This window comes from Canis lupus, chromosome 32, assembly GCF_048164855.1.
Source record: "Canis lupus baileyi chromosome 32, mCanLup2.hap1, whole genome shotgun sequence".
NCBI classification, from domain to species: domain Eukaryota; kingdom Metazoa; phylum Chordata; class Mammalia; order Carnivora; family Canidae; genus Canis; species Canis lupus.
The window spans coordinates 21,365,812-21,383,677 of record NC_132869.1 but is presented as its reverse complement, the minus strand read 5'-3'; the positions used below and the strand labels follow the sequence as shown (position 1 = coordinate 21,383,677).

The 17,866-nt window shown below is 47.9% G+C and overlaps 1 protein-coding gene across 2 annotated transcripts in view; it reads left to right on the top strand.

Moving 5' to 3' along the window:
- Nucleotides 1-1,607: 1,607 nt before the first annotated feature.
- MYO5C (myosin VC) overlaps nucleotides 1,608-17,866 on the top strand; it is a 94,988-nt gene continuing 78,729 nt past the window's right edge. For both annotated transcript variants that reach the window (XM_072808547.1, XM_072808546.1), the window contains exons 1-3: nucleotides 1,608-1,734; nucleotides 12,395-12,505; nucleotides 17,145-17,310. In XM_072808547.1, coding sequence (XP_072664648.1) covers nucleotides 1,708-1,734; nucleotides 12,395-12,505; nucleotides 17,145-17,310 — 304 coding nt within the window. In that variant the 5' untranslated portion in view covers nucleotides 1,608-1,707. The remainder of the gene's footprint in view (nucleotides 1,735-12,394; nucleotides 12,506-17,144; nucleotides 17,311-17,866) is intronic.

The window sequence follows — 17,866 nt, the reverse complement described above, 5'->3', positions numbered from 1 at the left end:
TTCACTGAGCCAAAATCTTTCCTTTTGATAACCTCAAATTCATTATTTATATCTTCCTATGATTGTGTTACCCTGTATCTTAAGATATTCTTTCCTGGGCAGCCCTGGTGGCTTAGTGGTTTAGCACCACCTTCAGCCCAGGGCATGATCATGGAGACCCGGGGATCAAGTCCCACGTTGGGCTCCCTGCATGGAGCCTGCTTCTCCCTCTGCCTGTGTCTCTGCCTCTCTCTCTCTCTCTCTCTGTCTCTGTGTGTCTCTCATGAATAAATAAAATCTTTTTTAAAAAGATATTCTTTCCTAACCTAACATTTAAAAGCTGTTACCCTTCTTTTTTTTTTTTTTTTTTTGTTAAGAACAGTACACTTTTAGGGATGCTTGGGTGGCTCACTCGGGTAAATGTCTGCCTTGGCCCTGGGATCAAGTCCTGCATTGGGCTCCTCACTCCCTGCTCAGCGAGGAGTCTGTTTCTGTCTCTCCCTCTGCCTTCACTCCTCCCCCAGCTCATGGACTCTCTGTCAAATAAATAAATAAAATCATTTTTTAAAAAATATTATGGTTTTACCTTTAAGTTTTGATCATGAGTCTAACTGGAATTTATTTTTGGATACAGTATTTTCCATGGATTTGCTTGCACCACCCCCCCAACACACACACGATGGACCCATCTATTAAATAATCTTTTTTCTTCCCACTTTGATCCTTAAGGCCACCATATAATATGGGACCCTGCTGTTGGACTCCCTTCTGTCCCATTATTCATTTATTCATTCCCATACCAGTATCACACTATTTTAATGATGATTGATAGCTTTGTGATATCTCTTAATACATGGTAGAGCAAATCTCACCTCTTTGGTCTTTGTTTTGAATATTGTCTTGGTTGTACATAAATTTTATTCCATATAAAATATAGAATCATTGTATAATTTTCCAAAAGTCCCTCTAGGATTTTTATCCCAATTATATTAGGTTTATACATTATCTTACTAACCTGGGTAGAATTGATACCTGTACAATATAAAATATTCCCATCCATGAAAATGGCATTCCCCCGACCCCAATTTACTCAGGCCTTCTTTTATGTCCTTGCAGAGAAATGTAAACGCTTTCTTCGCAAAGACCAAGCGCATTCCAAGAGGGAGTGGAATCTCTAGACACTGTATGTTCGTTGATGTTGTAAATGTCTTATTTTCCATCTCTCGATCGCATTTTCTAAATGATTATTGCTCACATAAAGGGAAATCACTCGGCTTTGTGTTTGATTTTGGACACGGTCCCCTGGATGTGCTCTCTTGCACGTTCCAGCAGTCTGTCGATTCTCGTGGACGTCTCTGCGGCAGTGGTCACAGCCTCGGCGCTCTCCAGGGAGCACGCGCGAACCAAGGAAGCTGCAACCGGGACGGGGGCGGCTCGCAACGCACCTGGGCCCCCCGCGCGGCTGAGCGCTCAGCAGCCCCGCCAGGTGGACCCACTGGGCCGCCCAGCCCCCGCCGCGGGGAGGCTCCCGCCCCAGCCAATCGCGGCGCGGACCCGCGGCCAGGCCGGGAGGGGCCAGTCCGCGACGTCCCTCCGCCGAGGCCGCTCGCCCGGGCGGGCGGGGAGTCCGCGGCTGGAGCGCTCCCGGCGGGATGGCCCGGCGCTGACCCCGCTGACCCCGGCCGCACGCCCCGCGCGGAGCCCCGAGCGGCCCGGCCTGCGCCGCCCATGGCGGGGGCCGCGCTGTACACGCAGGTACCTACGGGCGGGCGCGCGGCGGGGGGCGGGGGGCGGGGGGGGCGGTGCTGACCTACCTGGCGCCGGGCCGCGGGCGCACCTGGCGCGCTCGCCGCAGGAGGGGCCGCCGAGGGCCCGGGCGCCCCTCGGGATGGGAAGGCCCAGGGCGAGGGCCGCCGTCCCGGACCCGAGCTTCCCGGTGCCCAGGGATCGCGCGTCCGGCTCCCCAGCCAACAGGTGCAATCAGAGCTGCCCACGGAGACATAGAAATCTCAGATACCGGCCAGGTATAGCGCCCGTAATCTTCCTGAGCCTCCTCGGAGTCCCCTTGAACCAGCAGCTTAAGGATTCAAGATGCTTCCTGGAGTTCCTGGGTCTCCAGAACCGCCCGCAGGTGCACTGAAGTCCACCTGACACCCGAAGCTGCAGCTGCCTGGGCGTGTGAGGCCTGCTTCGCCCGTAGAAGTTAGGGCTTCTGTGAGTCCGGGGGTCACAGGCTCTTGACCGCACACTTAAGCGCTACTTTACAATTTATAAAGCACCTTTCACTTACATCCTGATTCGGGGAGTCACTCTAGAGCATTCCTTGGAAACCATCTCTTCCCCAGGCCCGAGGGCTCCACCCCTTGTACAGAAAGACAGCATTCTGGAGCCCAGGACCTTTAGAGATGAACTTGGCTAATTATTTGGATAAACAATAATTTGAAAGTGCTGGTCTGGCCCTTTTGGAAAAAAAAAATCCATTTGAATAGCCACAAAGTCGATAGATCCTCTCACACCTCAGTGGAGTAAAAATCTATGGTTGCTAATATTCAGATGGATGAGGCTAGAATCTATCCAATTTCTTCTGACACATGTCCTCACTTTATTTTATTTTTTTTCTTACTTTATATTTAAAAGGACACTTTGCTATAAACGTCAGTATAAACGATAGTTGTAAATAAGCGTTTCGGTGGTTTAAGCAAGCTTTTTCCTTCTACTTTGCTAAATTAGTAATACAAATACAAATCATCCAAACATTACTGTGCCCTCTAACACATCTCCATTAACTAGGCTTCTAAATGGGCACTGTTTGAACTAAACTATTCTAGAATAGTTTACCGATGAGAATGCAAGCCATCAGATATCCAGCAAGTCTTCTGAGGTCTTCAGCTTACTGGAGGTAAAAGAAAATTTTGACAGAAAGAAATTCTTGGAAGATACTTTGGAGAACAGAAATTTGTTTATGATTAACATATTTTTTAGGTAACATTTTTTTCCAGAAGCAAAAATACACAGGTGTAAGCATCTATATATCAAGTGCCTTACACTACAGATATTTTTAAATATCAACTAGATAGCAGGCATAATGTAGGAAAACCAATATGGAGGAGTTTTCTAGAGAAGAGCTTGGATGGACAGAGAATCTGAGAATCCCAGAGCCAGAAGGAGTGTTGTTGTAGGCTCCCAGAGCCTACCCACTTTGTGTCCATGTAGGCCCCTTTGTCCCAAGGCTGCCTCTTCCCTTCCAGGTGGTCAGTCAGCCCCCACGTTGTCAGTTCCAGAGGGGGAAGCTCCCCAGTTTGTAAGAGCTGCCTATGTAAATTTTAGAGAGCTTGCCTTCTTACTGAAACCAAGTCTAAGCCCTCTCCCTTGCTTCCCTACCACTTCCCCCCAACACTCCCAAGTCCACAAATCTAGCCATCTGGCCTAGAATGCCAGCACATTGGATTGGCTTAACTCAAAGTTCATGTCTAGGGAAACTTGGCCACCTTTATGCCAAGAAAAGTGATACTTCTCTGCACAGTCTTAGCCAGACAACATTTCAAAACAGTCTGAGACCCAATTCTGCACCAACGGGCAAATAATGGCTCTGTAGCAGGGTGATGAGTGGGCTGGTCACGTGTGACAGCCATACCTACCCATGCTCTCCAGGCTCCCCCATTCACTCAATTTACACGGCTGTTCCCTGTCTGCCCCCTGTCTAATCATCCTTCCTGTGTATGCCTGGAAGACAGCTATATTATCTCCCATAAAACATTTATTTAGCACTTTCTGTATATAAAACGTTGTGCTTAGGGGAGGTTAGAAAGATTTTAAGTGATGGTCTTGCTTCTCGGGGAGTTTTCTGATTAGTGAGAAATGTCAAATAATTCAGTCTACGGAAGCCCTGAAGTGATGGAGGAGGCTGCTGGGTGATAGAGCTAAGAAGGGAGGGTCATGGCAGCTGAAGAGTCAGTTCAGGGCTTTATACCCTGGTGAAGATTTTGAATGTGGGGAGACAGGATCAGGGGCTGTGTCTTAGGAAGTTGAGTATGCCAGCTGTGCCCATGGGACTCAGGTGAATTCTCAGATCATCCTAAGTGTCTGAGAAAGTGTTAGGGCTGCAGTATTGGACAGGGTGAATGGAGGCCAAATCCAGAGAGGCTGTGGAGGTAGGTGACAGTAGGACTGGACTGGGAGGAGGGAGGAGCCAAGGATGTCATGGATTTCAGGGTCTGGATGATTGAGAGCAGGGGGTGCCGTTGACACACTTAGGCATACCAGAAGGAGATCTTGGGAAATCAGGAGGCAAAGTCTGTCCCTGTGGGGTTGAGGTGGTAAAGGGGTTTCCAGGAGCAGGTGCCCTGGGTGGTGAGAGAGTTTTTGCAGGGGTCGGGCCAGAGTCTTCTGCCCCAAGGGTTGAAGCCCAGGCAGTGAGAGCCTCCACAAAGGAGAGAAGAGAGCCAAGACAGTTCACTGGGGAATAAAACTCTTCAGAGGAGCCCCGAGATGGAGCTATCACAAGGAGGAGGTGGCGGGAGAGCTGCCATGGGAGCCACAGGAAGAGAGGTTCTGAGAAAGAGGAGACTCCTGGGAGGAAGTGTGGTGAGAGTAGCAGCTGCTACCTGAGGAAGTGTAAAATGACCCTTCTCTTTCACAAGCTATTTGGCAACATGCCTTAGAAATATCGAGAGCATTTGACCCAGCAGTTCAAACTCTTTGAAATCTCTTTGAGAGAAACCGGTTTGACCATTCACTTTTGGAACCTCTCTGGAAGCTCCTGTCACTCTTAGACTCAGGGACCAGCCAAGAGATCCCGCCTCTGCCTCTCGCCACTGCCTGCCCACTCCTGCCTCAGCTGGTGCTCTGCAAACTTCTGGCCAGCCCTTGGTGCATTCCTGCCGCTTCAACACTCTGTGTACCTCGGCTTGCAGGGCTCCCTCTGCTTGAAATAACTGCTTTGTTCAGCAGCAAATTCCCACCTTCCAAATTCAATTTGAGCAGTGCCTCTTCTTTTTTAGTTTCAGAGGTAAAATTTAGTGATTCTTCAGTTGCATATAACACCCAGTGCTCCTTGCATCACATGCTCTCCTTAATGCCCATCCCCCCACCCACCATACCCCTCCCCTCCAGCCACCCTCAGTTTGTTCCCTATAGTTAAGAGTCTCTTATGGTTTGCCTCCCTCCTTCTCTGATTTTTGTCTTCCCTCCCTTCCCCTATGATCCTCTGTCTTGATCCTTAACTTCCACATATGAGTGAATTCATATGACAATTGTCTGATTGACTTACTTTGCTTAGCATAATACCCTCTAGTTCCAACTATATTGTTGCAAATGGTAAGATTTCAAAAAGAAATCAAAGGCATCCAAATCAGCAACGAAGACATCAAACCTCTCACTCTTCACAGATGACATGATACTCTATGTTAAAAATCCAAAAGACTCCACCCAAAAATTGCTAGAACTCACACAGCAGTTCAGCAAAGTGGCAAGATATAAAATCAATGCCCAGAAATCAGTAGCATTCCTACACACTAACAATGAGACTGAAGAAAGAGAAATTAAGGAATTGACCCTATTTATTATTGCACCAAAAAAACATAAGATACCTAGCAGGAGTGCCTCATCTGAGAAATCTTTACACCCAACTCCTCTTTCTGGGACCCTTTCACATAGACTTGTAAGCACTAGTTAACTCTGTCTCTCCCACTGACCAAGAGTTTCTAGAGAACAGGGAAAAGTAGGGGCTCAATAAACATTTGATGCATGCATGTGAATGTGTCTTTCTGCTTTCAGAAAGAGCTGTGGGCATGAAGAAGATGATGATAGTTACTTTTATCTTGCAGTCAGTGAGCACTTCTTACGGCTAGATGCCACCCTCAGGACTGTAGGTGCCTTCTATCATTTAATCTGAATCGACAAACGTTATGTGTAGATGATGTTATCCCAATTTTATGAATGGCCCAGATGGAATAAGTTGCCTAAGGTTAGGTAGAAGTGGAGGAGGAGGCAGGATTAAAAACCTATAGTGTTTCTTTTTTTAGATCTTATTTATTTATTTATTTATTTATTTATTCATTCATTCATTCATTCATTCACTCATTCATTCATGAGAGACACACACACAGAGAGGCAGGCTCCATGCAGGGAGCCCGACATGGGACTTGATCCCAGGACTCCAGGATCACGCCCTAAGCCAAAGGCAGACGCTCAACCACTGAGCCGCCCAGCTGCCCTAAAAACCTATCTTCTTAATACTGCCCCCTACCTCAACTGTGGTTCAGCTGCATTTACCATCTTCCTCCTCTTCTCCACATTCACACAGAGGACTCGTGGAAAGGCCATCCACTTCATAGCTGTCTATTTGGTGTGTGTGTGTGGGGGGGGGGTTCATCTAAGAATTAGTGAAAGTGGTAAATGGGTGGTGAGGCAGAGAGCTCTGTGGCATGGCTCTAGAGATCTTTCTTAAATTGTTCAGGCTCATTTATCAGGACTCAGGTTATAACTGGTTTTAGCCACAGATTCACAGGTTATCTTTCAGTCACCTGTTTCTCTTGCTTGTGTATGAGAAACTCACAAGACCTCTTCAGGGAATTTGTGCCAAAACTCAGAGGTGCAAGGTCAGGAGAAGCAGTTCAAGGTCTCTGTATAAAATAAGGTCAAAGTTAAGTTTAATGGCTTTCCATTAGGCTATTTGAAAGAGTTTTTTGACTTCTATATATCATTAACAACTCTGGAAAATTAGATTTATCCATTGTATTACATATGGGTACTTCAAAAGAGTGAAAAAAAAGATATAAAGACTAAAATACCAAGTTTAGTCTTTAACTGGTGCAACTAAACTACTGGGAATTTGAATTTTTGTTCAATAGATGTTTGTGGAGTGCTAGTTACGGGGAAGTCTGTGTCAGGTTCCAGGTTACGAAGGCAAGACTCTTGAAGTTCAAATGCCAGTGGGGGAGATGGGAAGGTACCCAGGAACCTGGGGAAGGGGCAGAGAAAGCTCTAAAGAGGAAGCATTCAATCCTATTTGGGGTGGAGGGTGACAGGGAAAGTGCCACCAAGGAGAGGAGTTAGTGAGCTAAGTCTTGACTGTTCAGAGTGGTTTACTCACTGGCAGCGACAGGAAGGATGGCATTGGGGGTAGAAGGAAGAGAGCCAGGGAAGAGTTTGGCATGTTCTAGAAACTGCTAGTAGATTGGGTGGCAGCTGGCAGAGGGTGGACCGAAGACGGAGGGGAGCCTGAGTAGAAAAACTGGCTAGGACAGTGGCTCCCCAGGCCTGGCTGTTCACCAGAATCTATAAGGCGGGGGGGTGGGGGGGACTCTTAAAGCTTTCATCTTGCCATGGAAATTTTGATTCAGGTGTAGGTGAGGGAATGTGTACATCCACAGAAACCCGGTGCTTTGCCTGGTTGAGGAAGCACTCAGCAGACCATGGTGCGGGCAAGGGTGGGGAGCTGACGGGTGGCCATGGCAGTGGTGGGGCGGGGGGGCATGGGGCAGACAGGTGAGACTTGTTTACGATGTAGGCTTCCCAGCACCTGCTGACCATTTGGTTGTTGGGGGCGGAGGGAGGGAAGGTTGCTCGGCACAGTCCTGAGTTTGTTTTTTTAGATTTAATTTATTGATTCATGAGAGACAGAGAGAGAAAGGGAAGGGGACAGAGGCAGGGAGTCCCTGAGGTGGGACTCAATCCCGGGACCCTGGGATCACTTCCTGAGCCAAAGGCAGCCGCTTAACCAACTGAGCCACCCAGGTGCCCCCAGTCCTGGGTTTCTGACTTGACCACCCCGAGAACCGAGGAGGAGGGGTGGGTGTGGGGAAGACATAATGGTCATCAGAGCTTGGAATTTGCGAGCGGCCGAGGGCATGTGGGGGCTGCGTCTGGGAGCCCCTTGGAAATAGGGCCTAGAGCTGCTGAGATCTGGGCCGGGAAGTCACTGACGCTGCGGGCAGGGGACACTCCCTGGAGAAAGCCCGTGGGGAGGGGAGGCTGGGGGGCCTGGGCAGGGCCTGGAGGGCTGAGGGGCGAGGGGGACAGGGAGCCTGGTCCGGCTGCCCTGGCCGGGCTGAGCCAGAGGTGGAGGCTCCCTTCGTCCGAGAGCCAGAGCCGCAAGGACAAGGACGCAGGTGGGCACTTTGCTTCCTGGAGGGCCTGCGGGCCTGTGGCTGGGGCCGCGGGGAGGAGCCTGGGCGCGGGGGTCGGCATGTTCCCCAGGACATGTCGCTTCCTGAGGGCTCGCCTCACTGTCAAGCCTCCCTTGGCTTGGAAATTGGGGTCCGGCCGGCTCTCCCTGCACGGGACAGTATTGGCAGGCGAGGCCGGGCCGGGGCAGCAGCTGTGCTCCGCTGGCGGGCTCGGCGGGGGCGGGGGCGGGGGCGGGGGCTCTGCCGGGAGGCGCAGGCGCAGTCGCGGCGTGCGGGCCGCGGTCCCGTCCGCGTGTCTGAGGCTGCCCGGAGCCCCCGCCCGCCCAGGCACTGCCCCGCGGGCCGGGATGCCCGGGAGGAGGGCGGGCCGCGCTGGGCGTAACTGCCATGCAACTGGGTAAACTTTGTCGTGTTTACTTACCAGGCTGGGTTCCAGTCACGGGGCCCTAAGTGCCGGCAGAGACACCAGGCCTGTAGGTGTGGGCGGCCTGGGGGGGGGGGGGGGGGCACGAGGCCACTTGTGTTTCGCCCCGAGAAGCAGACTTGGTCCGTATGTCCTGATACCGCCCTCCACTTACTACTGCTTTTGGCCGAAACGAGCCAGTGAGACAAATCAGCCTGGGTACACTCAAGGAGATGGTTGCGGTTGAGAGTTCAAGACTCCTTTCTTTCTTCTTCTTCTTCTTTTTTTTTTTTTTTTTTTTTAAGATTTTATTGGAGAGAGTGTGAGCAAGGGGAGCAGCAGAGGGAGAGGGAGAAGCAGACTCCCCACTGAGCTCGAGGCCTGACCCGGGCCTCCATCCCAGGGCCCTTAGACCATGACCTGAACCAAAGGCAGACGCTTAACAGACTGAGCCACCCTGGCGCCCCGAGAGTTCCAGATTCTTTGCAAAGCCAGACTCCTTGAATTAACAAGTAGTCCGAAGTAGGAGTTGCAGGCCCTGGCTCCATGGAGTCCTGGCTTTTGCGACGTGGTATGGTGTTTGGTGAGTTACCGCTCTGGGCTTAGGTTTTGCGGTCAGTGAGGCAAAAGGCTTGGATTGGCTCAGTGACTTTGACATTACTTCGCAGAACTCCCTGCTTCCCTGGGAGGATCCCGGGAACCTCAGCTGTAGCTCCCAGCTCAGAGCCTCCTCGGAACACCTCCACTCGGGCAGCCCCGGTGGCACAGCGGTTTAGCGCCTCCTGTGGCCCAGGGTGTGATCCTGGAGACCCGGGATCGAGTCCCACGTCGGGCTCCCAGCATGGAGCCTGCTTCTTTCTCTCTGTCTCTGAATGAAAAAAAAAAAAAAAAAAAAAAAGGAACACCTCCACTCTTACCTGTTTTGCATGGTAGGCTGCCACCATTTCATTTGAAGTAAGCCTTCTGTGGCTTTAAGAACTTTGACGAACAACTTGGAGTAGACAATCTCCCAGGACCCCTTCAGTTCTAAAACTCTCTAGTGGGTGGGGCATCTGGGTGGCTCAGTCTGTTGAGTATCTGACTCTATCTCAGCTCAGGTCTTGATGTCAGGGTTGTGAGTTCGAGCCCCACACTGGACTTAAAGCCTACTTAAAAAAATAATAAAATAAAATTCTATAGTATCCAATTCTTGATACATTGGGATATTCCATAAATGATTTCAGCTTTATGAGGTTAGCAATATTTTTGATATTATACCTGAGGTAGAAAATGGTAGCCCACGGCAACAAGTATGTGTGGAGGGAGGGTGGGTGTGTCTGTGTGTTTATGAGGCTTCTGTTCACCTGTTTGCATGGACATGTGTACCTAAGTGCATATCGTTGCCCTCCAGGTCATTCTTCCATTTTCTCTGTCTGTTTGTCTGAAATCTTACCCATCCTATGACACATTTCAGCAAGCTCCTGCTCTCCCAGCTAGCTGGCCAGAATTAAAGCAACCCAAATAATTAGGAACTCATAATTGATACCCAGCCAATGATATATATATAGATAGATAGATATAGATATAGATATAATCTATCTGTGTATCTCTCTCTCTCTCTCTCTCTCTCTCTCTATATATATATATATATATATATATATATATTAAAGATTTTATTTATTCATGAGATACACAGAGAGAGGGAGAGACAGGCAGAGGGAGAAGCAGGCTCCATGGAGGGAGCCCAACATGGGACTCGATCCTGAGTCTCCAGGATCATGCCCTGGGCCAAAAGCAGGCACTAAACCACTGAGCCACCCAGGGATCCCCTGTCCCAGCACTTTAAAGGGATTCATACAGAACATGCTCATTTGTGTAATGCTTCTTTGGTTCAGCCTAATATTTTGGAAATTCATTTACATTCTTGTCAGTAGTTGATTCTTTTTTATTGGTAAGTAATATTCCATTGTATGAATATACTACAATTTTGTTTTTGGTTTTTTAAAAAAGATTGTATTTATTCATGAGAGATATATATAGAGAGAGACACAAGCAGAGGGAGAAGCAGGCTCGATACAGGGAACCCGATTCAGGACTCGATCTTTGGACTCCAGGATCACGCCCTTAGCCGAACACAGATGCTCAACCACTGAGCTACTCAGGCATCCCTACCACAGTTTTGTCTTTTAATTCATTCTCATATTACTGGACATCTACTCTGTTTCCAGTTTTGGGCCACTATGAATAAAGTAATATTAAGATTCATATACAAGTCTTTTTGTGGATGTGTATTTTGATATTTGCCTTTAAAGATTATTCTAATTATAAAAGAAATATATGTAAATTGTAGAAAATATATAGGACTAAGATGAGGGAAATTAAAATATCCTACTTTTATTGCTCAGAATATTTTTGTAACTGAAAACTGCTGAAGGTATAATCTTTCAACACAGGAATATTTCCTCAGGGTCAAGAGGTAGACCAGTAGCCCGATGAGCAGAGAGATGCAAATATGCACATCCGCACACTCAGCCACCAATTAGAGGTTGGCTGGATTAACAAGAGGACTATGATGACTGAGCAAATGCCTTTCCTTCTTGGGAACCCAGCACAGACACATAATAGATCCTTAGCAAGTATGTTATTGAATGAACGAATACGTGAATGGATGAGCAAACAGATGAACAGCCCTGCAGGACAGTGGGAGGAGGAGCAAGAGTAGTCTGTGCACGCTGGAGACAGGAGGGAGAGGAATTATTCGAGAGCCCTGTGACAGCTGCAGAGTACAAACAGGGCAGCCACCTTGTCTCTATCTCAAGCAGTATTCAGCTGCCACTGGGGAGTTCTGGAGAGTGAGACCCCCCCTTCCCAGGTACGAGTGTGAATATTAGACACATGGGTCGGTCCACTAGGGCTGCCTTAACAGTAGACTACAGCCTGGGTGCTTAAGCAACAGATGCTTATGTTCTCACAGTTACGGAGGCTGAAAAGTCCAAGGGTGCAGACAGCTGCTTTCTCATTGTGTACTCACATGGTCTGTTTTGGTGCGAGCAGGTGGAAAGAGGGTGCACAGGAGCTCTCTAGTGTCTGTTCCTACAAGGACACTAATCCCATCAGATCAGGGCCTATGACCTCATTTAACCTTAATGACCTCTTAAAGACCCTATCTCCAAATTCAGTCACATTGGAGATTAAGGCTTCAACATATGAATTTGGGGCCAGGTGGAGGGGTGGGGGAGAGACACAATTCAGTACTTAGCAACGGGTTCTACCTGAAGACTTGTATACCAGCACTGAGCCACGTATTGCAATTGCCTGCTGGGAATTGAGCTCAGCAGCCGCATCTGGCCTTCCTGTTTCCCACAGCGAGGATCCTTGGCTCCTGACCAGTGCAGCAAGACTGAAATAACACTGCTGTGGCAATACTTCCATAGCATCTGGCAGAGCGCTTCCAACCACACATCCAATTTCACTTTCCAGCTGACCTGTGAAGTAGATATTGTACCCATTTTGTGGAGGAGAAAAGGCACGGGAAATTGTCTGGCCCAGAGCCCTAAAGCCCATCAGTGGGTGGTGAATCAAATCCCTCTGCTCCAATTCTCATAGACAGCATTCAGATCTCCCCATTGAAGGACTCATGATTTCCTTTCCATTCCCAGGCTTTCAGTTTTCAAGGTATACTTAGGAAGCTTTGGGAATTCCATTGCCTCTGAAATGAGGCAGCTAGGTCTGTGCATCACAGACACACTAAAGATTCCCTCATAAGCAAACATCAGGTCAAAGTATTCCTGATGAAGGAACTGACTGAGGAGACAGAAAGAAATCTCCCTGAGTCTAACTATCTAATGGTCTGTGTTTTTGTTTCAAAGTGCTGAAATTAAGGCTGTTTTTTTCTGTTGGTCAGTACAACAGGGTATGGATTCCGGATGCTGAAGAAGTTTGGAAGTCTGCCGAAATAGCAAAAGACTACAGAGTTGGTGACAAAGTCCTGCGACTCTTGCTGGAGGATGGAACGGTGAGGGTCCTTGCTGGCTGTGGCTGCCACAATATATAAAGGGGAAGCTGGGCTGTATGTGGAGGGCAACATATGGTCCCATGGGAGTGACCAGCTGGTGCCGTGGACCCCCTCCTGTTTGTGCCACACCCCGGACACCGCCCTAATGAAAGCATCAAGTGCCCTGCATCCCTGGGCCTCTCTCTGGAATGAGACATAGGAAACAGGTCTGTGCCCTGTGCTCATCACCAGGGTTCCAGCATGGCTGGGGGAATGCTGAAAAGTGATTCGCTATTTTGGTTTTGTGGGTCTCAGCATAGAGATTGGGTGAAGATGAGAAACGTGGAAGGAGACAGTTGGCACCCAACCTGGTAGAGAGAAACTTCAAGTTAGAAAGAGGAAGAGAGGTAGAAGAGGGAGATGGGAAATAGGAGGGTAGAGGAGAACAGAAGGAGGGACAATCCGTCCACAGGTGGATAGAAACAGGCAAGCACTGGGATCTTGAGGGGGGTGTGGCAGGATAATTAGGGAAGTGACAGGAGGTGGAACAGGAGGACGGGAACACCCACCTTTGTGTGACATCATGAGGAGCCTGTCAGTGCTGGTGTGGCTGGATCACGTCAGCGGTGCTTCCTGTGCTCCAGTGTGACTGTGAGCAGGGCCTCCCAAAGGCCAGATATGTCTTTTGGATTATCATCTCCAGAAGAATCTACCATGGCTTTAAGTATGAATTGTCCTTTGCCCCCATAGCAGTAATGACACCCCCCTGGATCCATAGCTAGGGTGACCTTACTTTTTAGAGTCAAGTCCCTGGATGCAGAAGTGGACCAAGGTTTCGTGTTCCATCTGGTTATTAAGAGTTGGTCCAGGGAATATCCTATGAATAGTAAAATGCTGGAACTTTCGAGTCATGCACATGGTCTCTGTAGAGACAGGACACAATATTTACAATCAACTGTCCTGGATTGGGGAGTCGTTTCCTGAGATCCTTGGAAGGGAGATGAGCATATGAGTGCAGCGATTAAGGGCACTTTCTCGAGAATCATACTATCTGGATTCAAAGCCGGCCTTGGCCCCTCACTAGCCTGTAACTGTGAGCCCCTGGGTTTCTTCACGGGCAAATTGGAGTTAATAACTGCAGGACGTGACAGGGATGCTGAAGACCCAATGAGATGATCTGTGCTTGCGTGTGTGCAGACTCCAGAGAGACCCAAAGGAGGATGCCCTGCTCGCATGCAGCATGTCCTTTCCCACCCGTGGTTGCTTACAGCCTTGTTGAGCACCTCCTGCTCACAGTCCAGGATCTCATTAGGAGTGGGTGGCTCCAGGGAGAAAAATCTCAGTACTGCATGTGGTGGCGGCTCAGTGGCGGCTCTCACTGCTTTAGTCATGTCAGCAGGGCTGCAGGTAGTGACATACCTGGCTCTGAACCCGAGCCCAGGGGAGGCAGGTAAGCAGGCAGGCAGCCAGATTGCTCCTCACCTTAGCCCTTCTCTTCCGTGAAGGACAAAGCCTGTGTTGTGCCTCCAACAGTTAATCTAATGTTCTTTACATTTTCTCCCCTTCCCCCAAAGGGTCTCCTGTTATTTCTCTCTGTGTCTCTCATCCATAACACACACACACACACACACACACACACACACACACAGTGGCTCAACTGGAAAAGGAGGTTGTTGATTTAAAACAGATAACAGAAAAACTTGAGGAAAGAAAAATCCTATGTGAGTAGTACTTTTCTTGATTTTATTCTCAAAATAAAAATGTGTAGATTAACAATATTCTGTTTATCTTGGCCCAATCTTACACTGGTCACAAAAAATTAACTCAACATGAATTAAAGACTTCAACATAAGACCAGAAACCACAACACTCCTAGAAGAAAACATAGGAATGAAGCTCCTTGATGTGAGTCTTGGTGATCTTTTTGGATTTAACACCTAAAGCACACGCAACAAAATAAAAAATAAGCGGGTGTGACCACATCAAACCAAAAATCCTCTGTGCAGCAAAAGAAACTATCCACAAAGCGAAAAGACAACCTACAGAAGGGGAAAAAGTATTTGCAAACCATATATTTGATAAGGCGGTATTATCCAAAATATACTCATCTGTGGAATTTAAGAAACAAAACAGATGAACATAGGGGAAGGGAAGGAAAATTAAATAAGATGAAAATTGAGAGGAAGGCAAACCATAACAGACACTGAACTCTAGGAAACAAACTGAGGGTTGCTAGAGAGGAGGTACGGGGCGGGGGAGGGGTTACTGGGTGATGGGTAGTAAGGAGGACACTTGATAAAATGAGCACTGAGTGTTATATGCAACTGATAAATCACTGAATTCTACCTCTGAAACTAACATAAAAAATGTTTAAAGTTTTAAAAAATAAAAATTGATGCTACTGGAAAAAAGAATTCTTAAAACTCAACACCAAAAAAACGAAACAAAGCAAACCTACAACAGTGAGAAAAATGGCCAAAGGACCTAAACAGACATTTTTCTGAAGAAGACCTACAGGTGGCCAACAGACACATGAAAAGGTGCTCAACATGACTAGTCATTGGGAAAATGCAAGTCAAAATCACCGTCTATATCACCTTGAGCCTCCTAGAATGGCCATCATCAAAAGGACCAAAAGTGACAAATGCTGGTGTGGATGTGGAGAAAAGGGAAGCCTGTGCCCTGTTGATGGGATTATAAATTGTACAGCCACTATCGATTATAAGTTGCACAGCTGCTACGGAAAACAGAATGGAGAATCCTCAAAAATTTTAAAATATAACTACCATATGATCCAACAGTTCCAGCTCTAGGGGATATACCCAAAAGAAACAAAAATACTAACTCAAAAAGGTTCCGCACCCTCATGTTTAGAGCAGCATTATTCACAATAATCAAGACATGGAAACCACCTAAGTGTCCATTGACAGATGAACGGATAAAGAAGTTGTCATGAATGTGTGTACATACAGTGGAATATTAGTCATCAAAAACAAACCCTAACATTTGTAACAACACATAATGGAACTTGAAGGTATTATTCTAGGTGAAATAAGCCAGAGAAAGACCGATACTGTATGATCTCACTTACATGTGGAATCTAACACACACACACACAACTCAGGAAAAAAAAGATCAGACTTCTGGTCACCAGTGGCCGGGGGTTGGGAGGGGGAATTGGAGGAAGGTGATCAAAAGATACAACTTCCAGTTATGAGTCCTAGGTGTGTCCTGCACAGTATGAGGGGTGTGGCCACACTGCTAGGAAGATTCAACCAAATCCTGAGAGTGCTCATCTCAAAGAGAAAAGTTTTTTTTTCTTTTTTTCCTTTCTCCCTTTTTTTTTATTATAACACTATGAAATGATAGATGTTAGCTGAACCTTAATCATTTCATAGTATATGTAAATCAAATCATCATGTTGGATGCCTTAAAATTATACAATGCTATATATCAATTATTTCTCAAAACAGGGAAAAGTAATACTCTGGGGCACACCCACAAATATATTTACATTGAAAACAGAGCAGGCTGCTATGATCCAACCCCATTGGCCTGGATTACTCGGAGCTGATCTCCTTAGGCCACGCAGACCAACCAAGTAACCAACAAACAAAACGCTGTCAGTGTTGATAGGAGGCATCATGACACATGCTTCAGGCCAGATCTGCACTAAGTATGTGACCTTGGACAAGGAGCTTAACCTCTCGGAAGGTGTCTCCTTAGCTTTAGTTAGGGTAGTCATGCCCTCCTTGGAAGGCAGTTTGGGGGAGTGCTGAATACGTGGCAGAGGGCTTGCGCAGTGGGCAGCCAGGTCCCCTTGTGGGGCTCGTTCAGGATCAGGTATTAAAAGGAGGCAGCCTAGGAAAGTGGAGGGGAAACAAGCTCGCTGGGTGATCTTGCTCAAGTCACTTCCCTGAGCTGTGAAATGAAAGTGAAACAGAAGAGGTGGTCATAAGGTCCCTTGATATTCTGACATTTGGAGCCCAGGCATGTATGGTGCAGACACCGCAAAGCTTGTTAACCTCGCCTTCATTCTGCTCAGGCAGCTACTTTCAGATGACTGGGCGAAATGCAGCCGAGGAGAGGCCGTCCGCAGCAAGTTACTCAGTCCAGGGTTGAGGGTGATAGGAACAGGCAGCCAGCCCTCAGCTACAGACAGGAGTCAGGAGGACCCAGGTCCTCTCAAAGAGAGACCATCATTCACATGGGCTCCTTTAGACACCTCTCACCACCCAGCAGAACCCTTTTGCAAACAAAACTTCTATGGCGCTCAGCATCTAAACTACATACAGGTGGAACCTGTGCAGTAGAATGGGGGATGGCAGGCCCAGGTCCCTGCCCATGTGGCTCCCTGTCACCTTTCACTGAGGCTCCAAGGAGATCCTGTAGCTCTGGGAACTCCTGGTCTGGTCCACCCAGTCTTTTCACAGATGAGAGAAGAAGGACCCAGAAAGGGTGAGTGACTTGCCTTAGGGCACACAGCCAATACCCTGGTCCCCTGGCTCCCATTTCCCAACAGTCCGATTTGGAGAATATTTTCTCTTTGCTATACCTGAGTTTGTTTTTCAGAGTGTCAAGGAGATAGGACAGAGGATGGGAGTTCAGAAACACCAAGAATCGTTTACTTCCAGAACTTCAGTGTCATCTTTGTTCACAGGAGCTGGATTATTCCCTTGATCCAGAATCTCTGCCTCCGCTTCGGAACCCTGACATCCTCGTGGGTGAGAATGACCTCACGGCCCTCAGCTACCTCCACGAGCCCGCAGTGCTCCACAATCTCAGAATCCGCTTTGCAGAATCCAAACTCATTTACACCTACAGTGGTAAGGAGAGCAATTCTAAGAGCAGAACAACCTAGAAACACCATGTTTGCTGTCTAGAGTGTCCTGAGTACATTTTATATCATGTTGACACTAGAAATGTCGGCTTCTGCCAAAATGTATATTCAGACCCAGACATTAGCCCAGGTTTCTAACAAGCACAGACATTTGACCTTCAAGAGTCTGTTGTAAACAGAAGTGTCTAGAGGTGGGGAGAATCTTTCACAAGAGTTAAGATCAGACTCCCCACAATAATATATCTGGATAAAGCTTGTGTTTGAGCGTCTCGCTGGATTTGATACATTAGTTACTTATTTGGGGCAATAATGTTATCATTATATTTACATTGATTGGAAAACCTGTTCTGTTTGAGGGCATTCCCATCCGTCACCTCATCCAACCCTGATAGTAGCCCAGAAATGTGGGTGGCAGCCAGGGAGCTGAGATTCAGAGCATTCCGTGACCTACCCAGAGTCACACGGCAGGTCTAGAGACCGGCAGAGCTGGGCTTGCTCCAAAGCACCTGGAGAAGCAGGTGACAGCAGGAACCCCAGCTCTG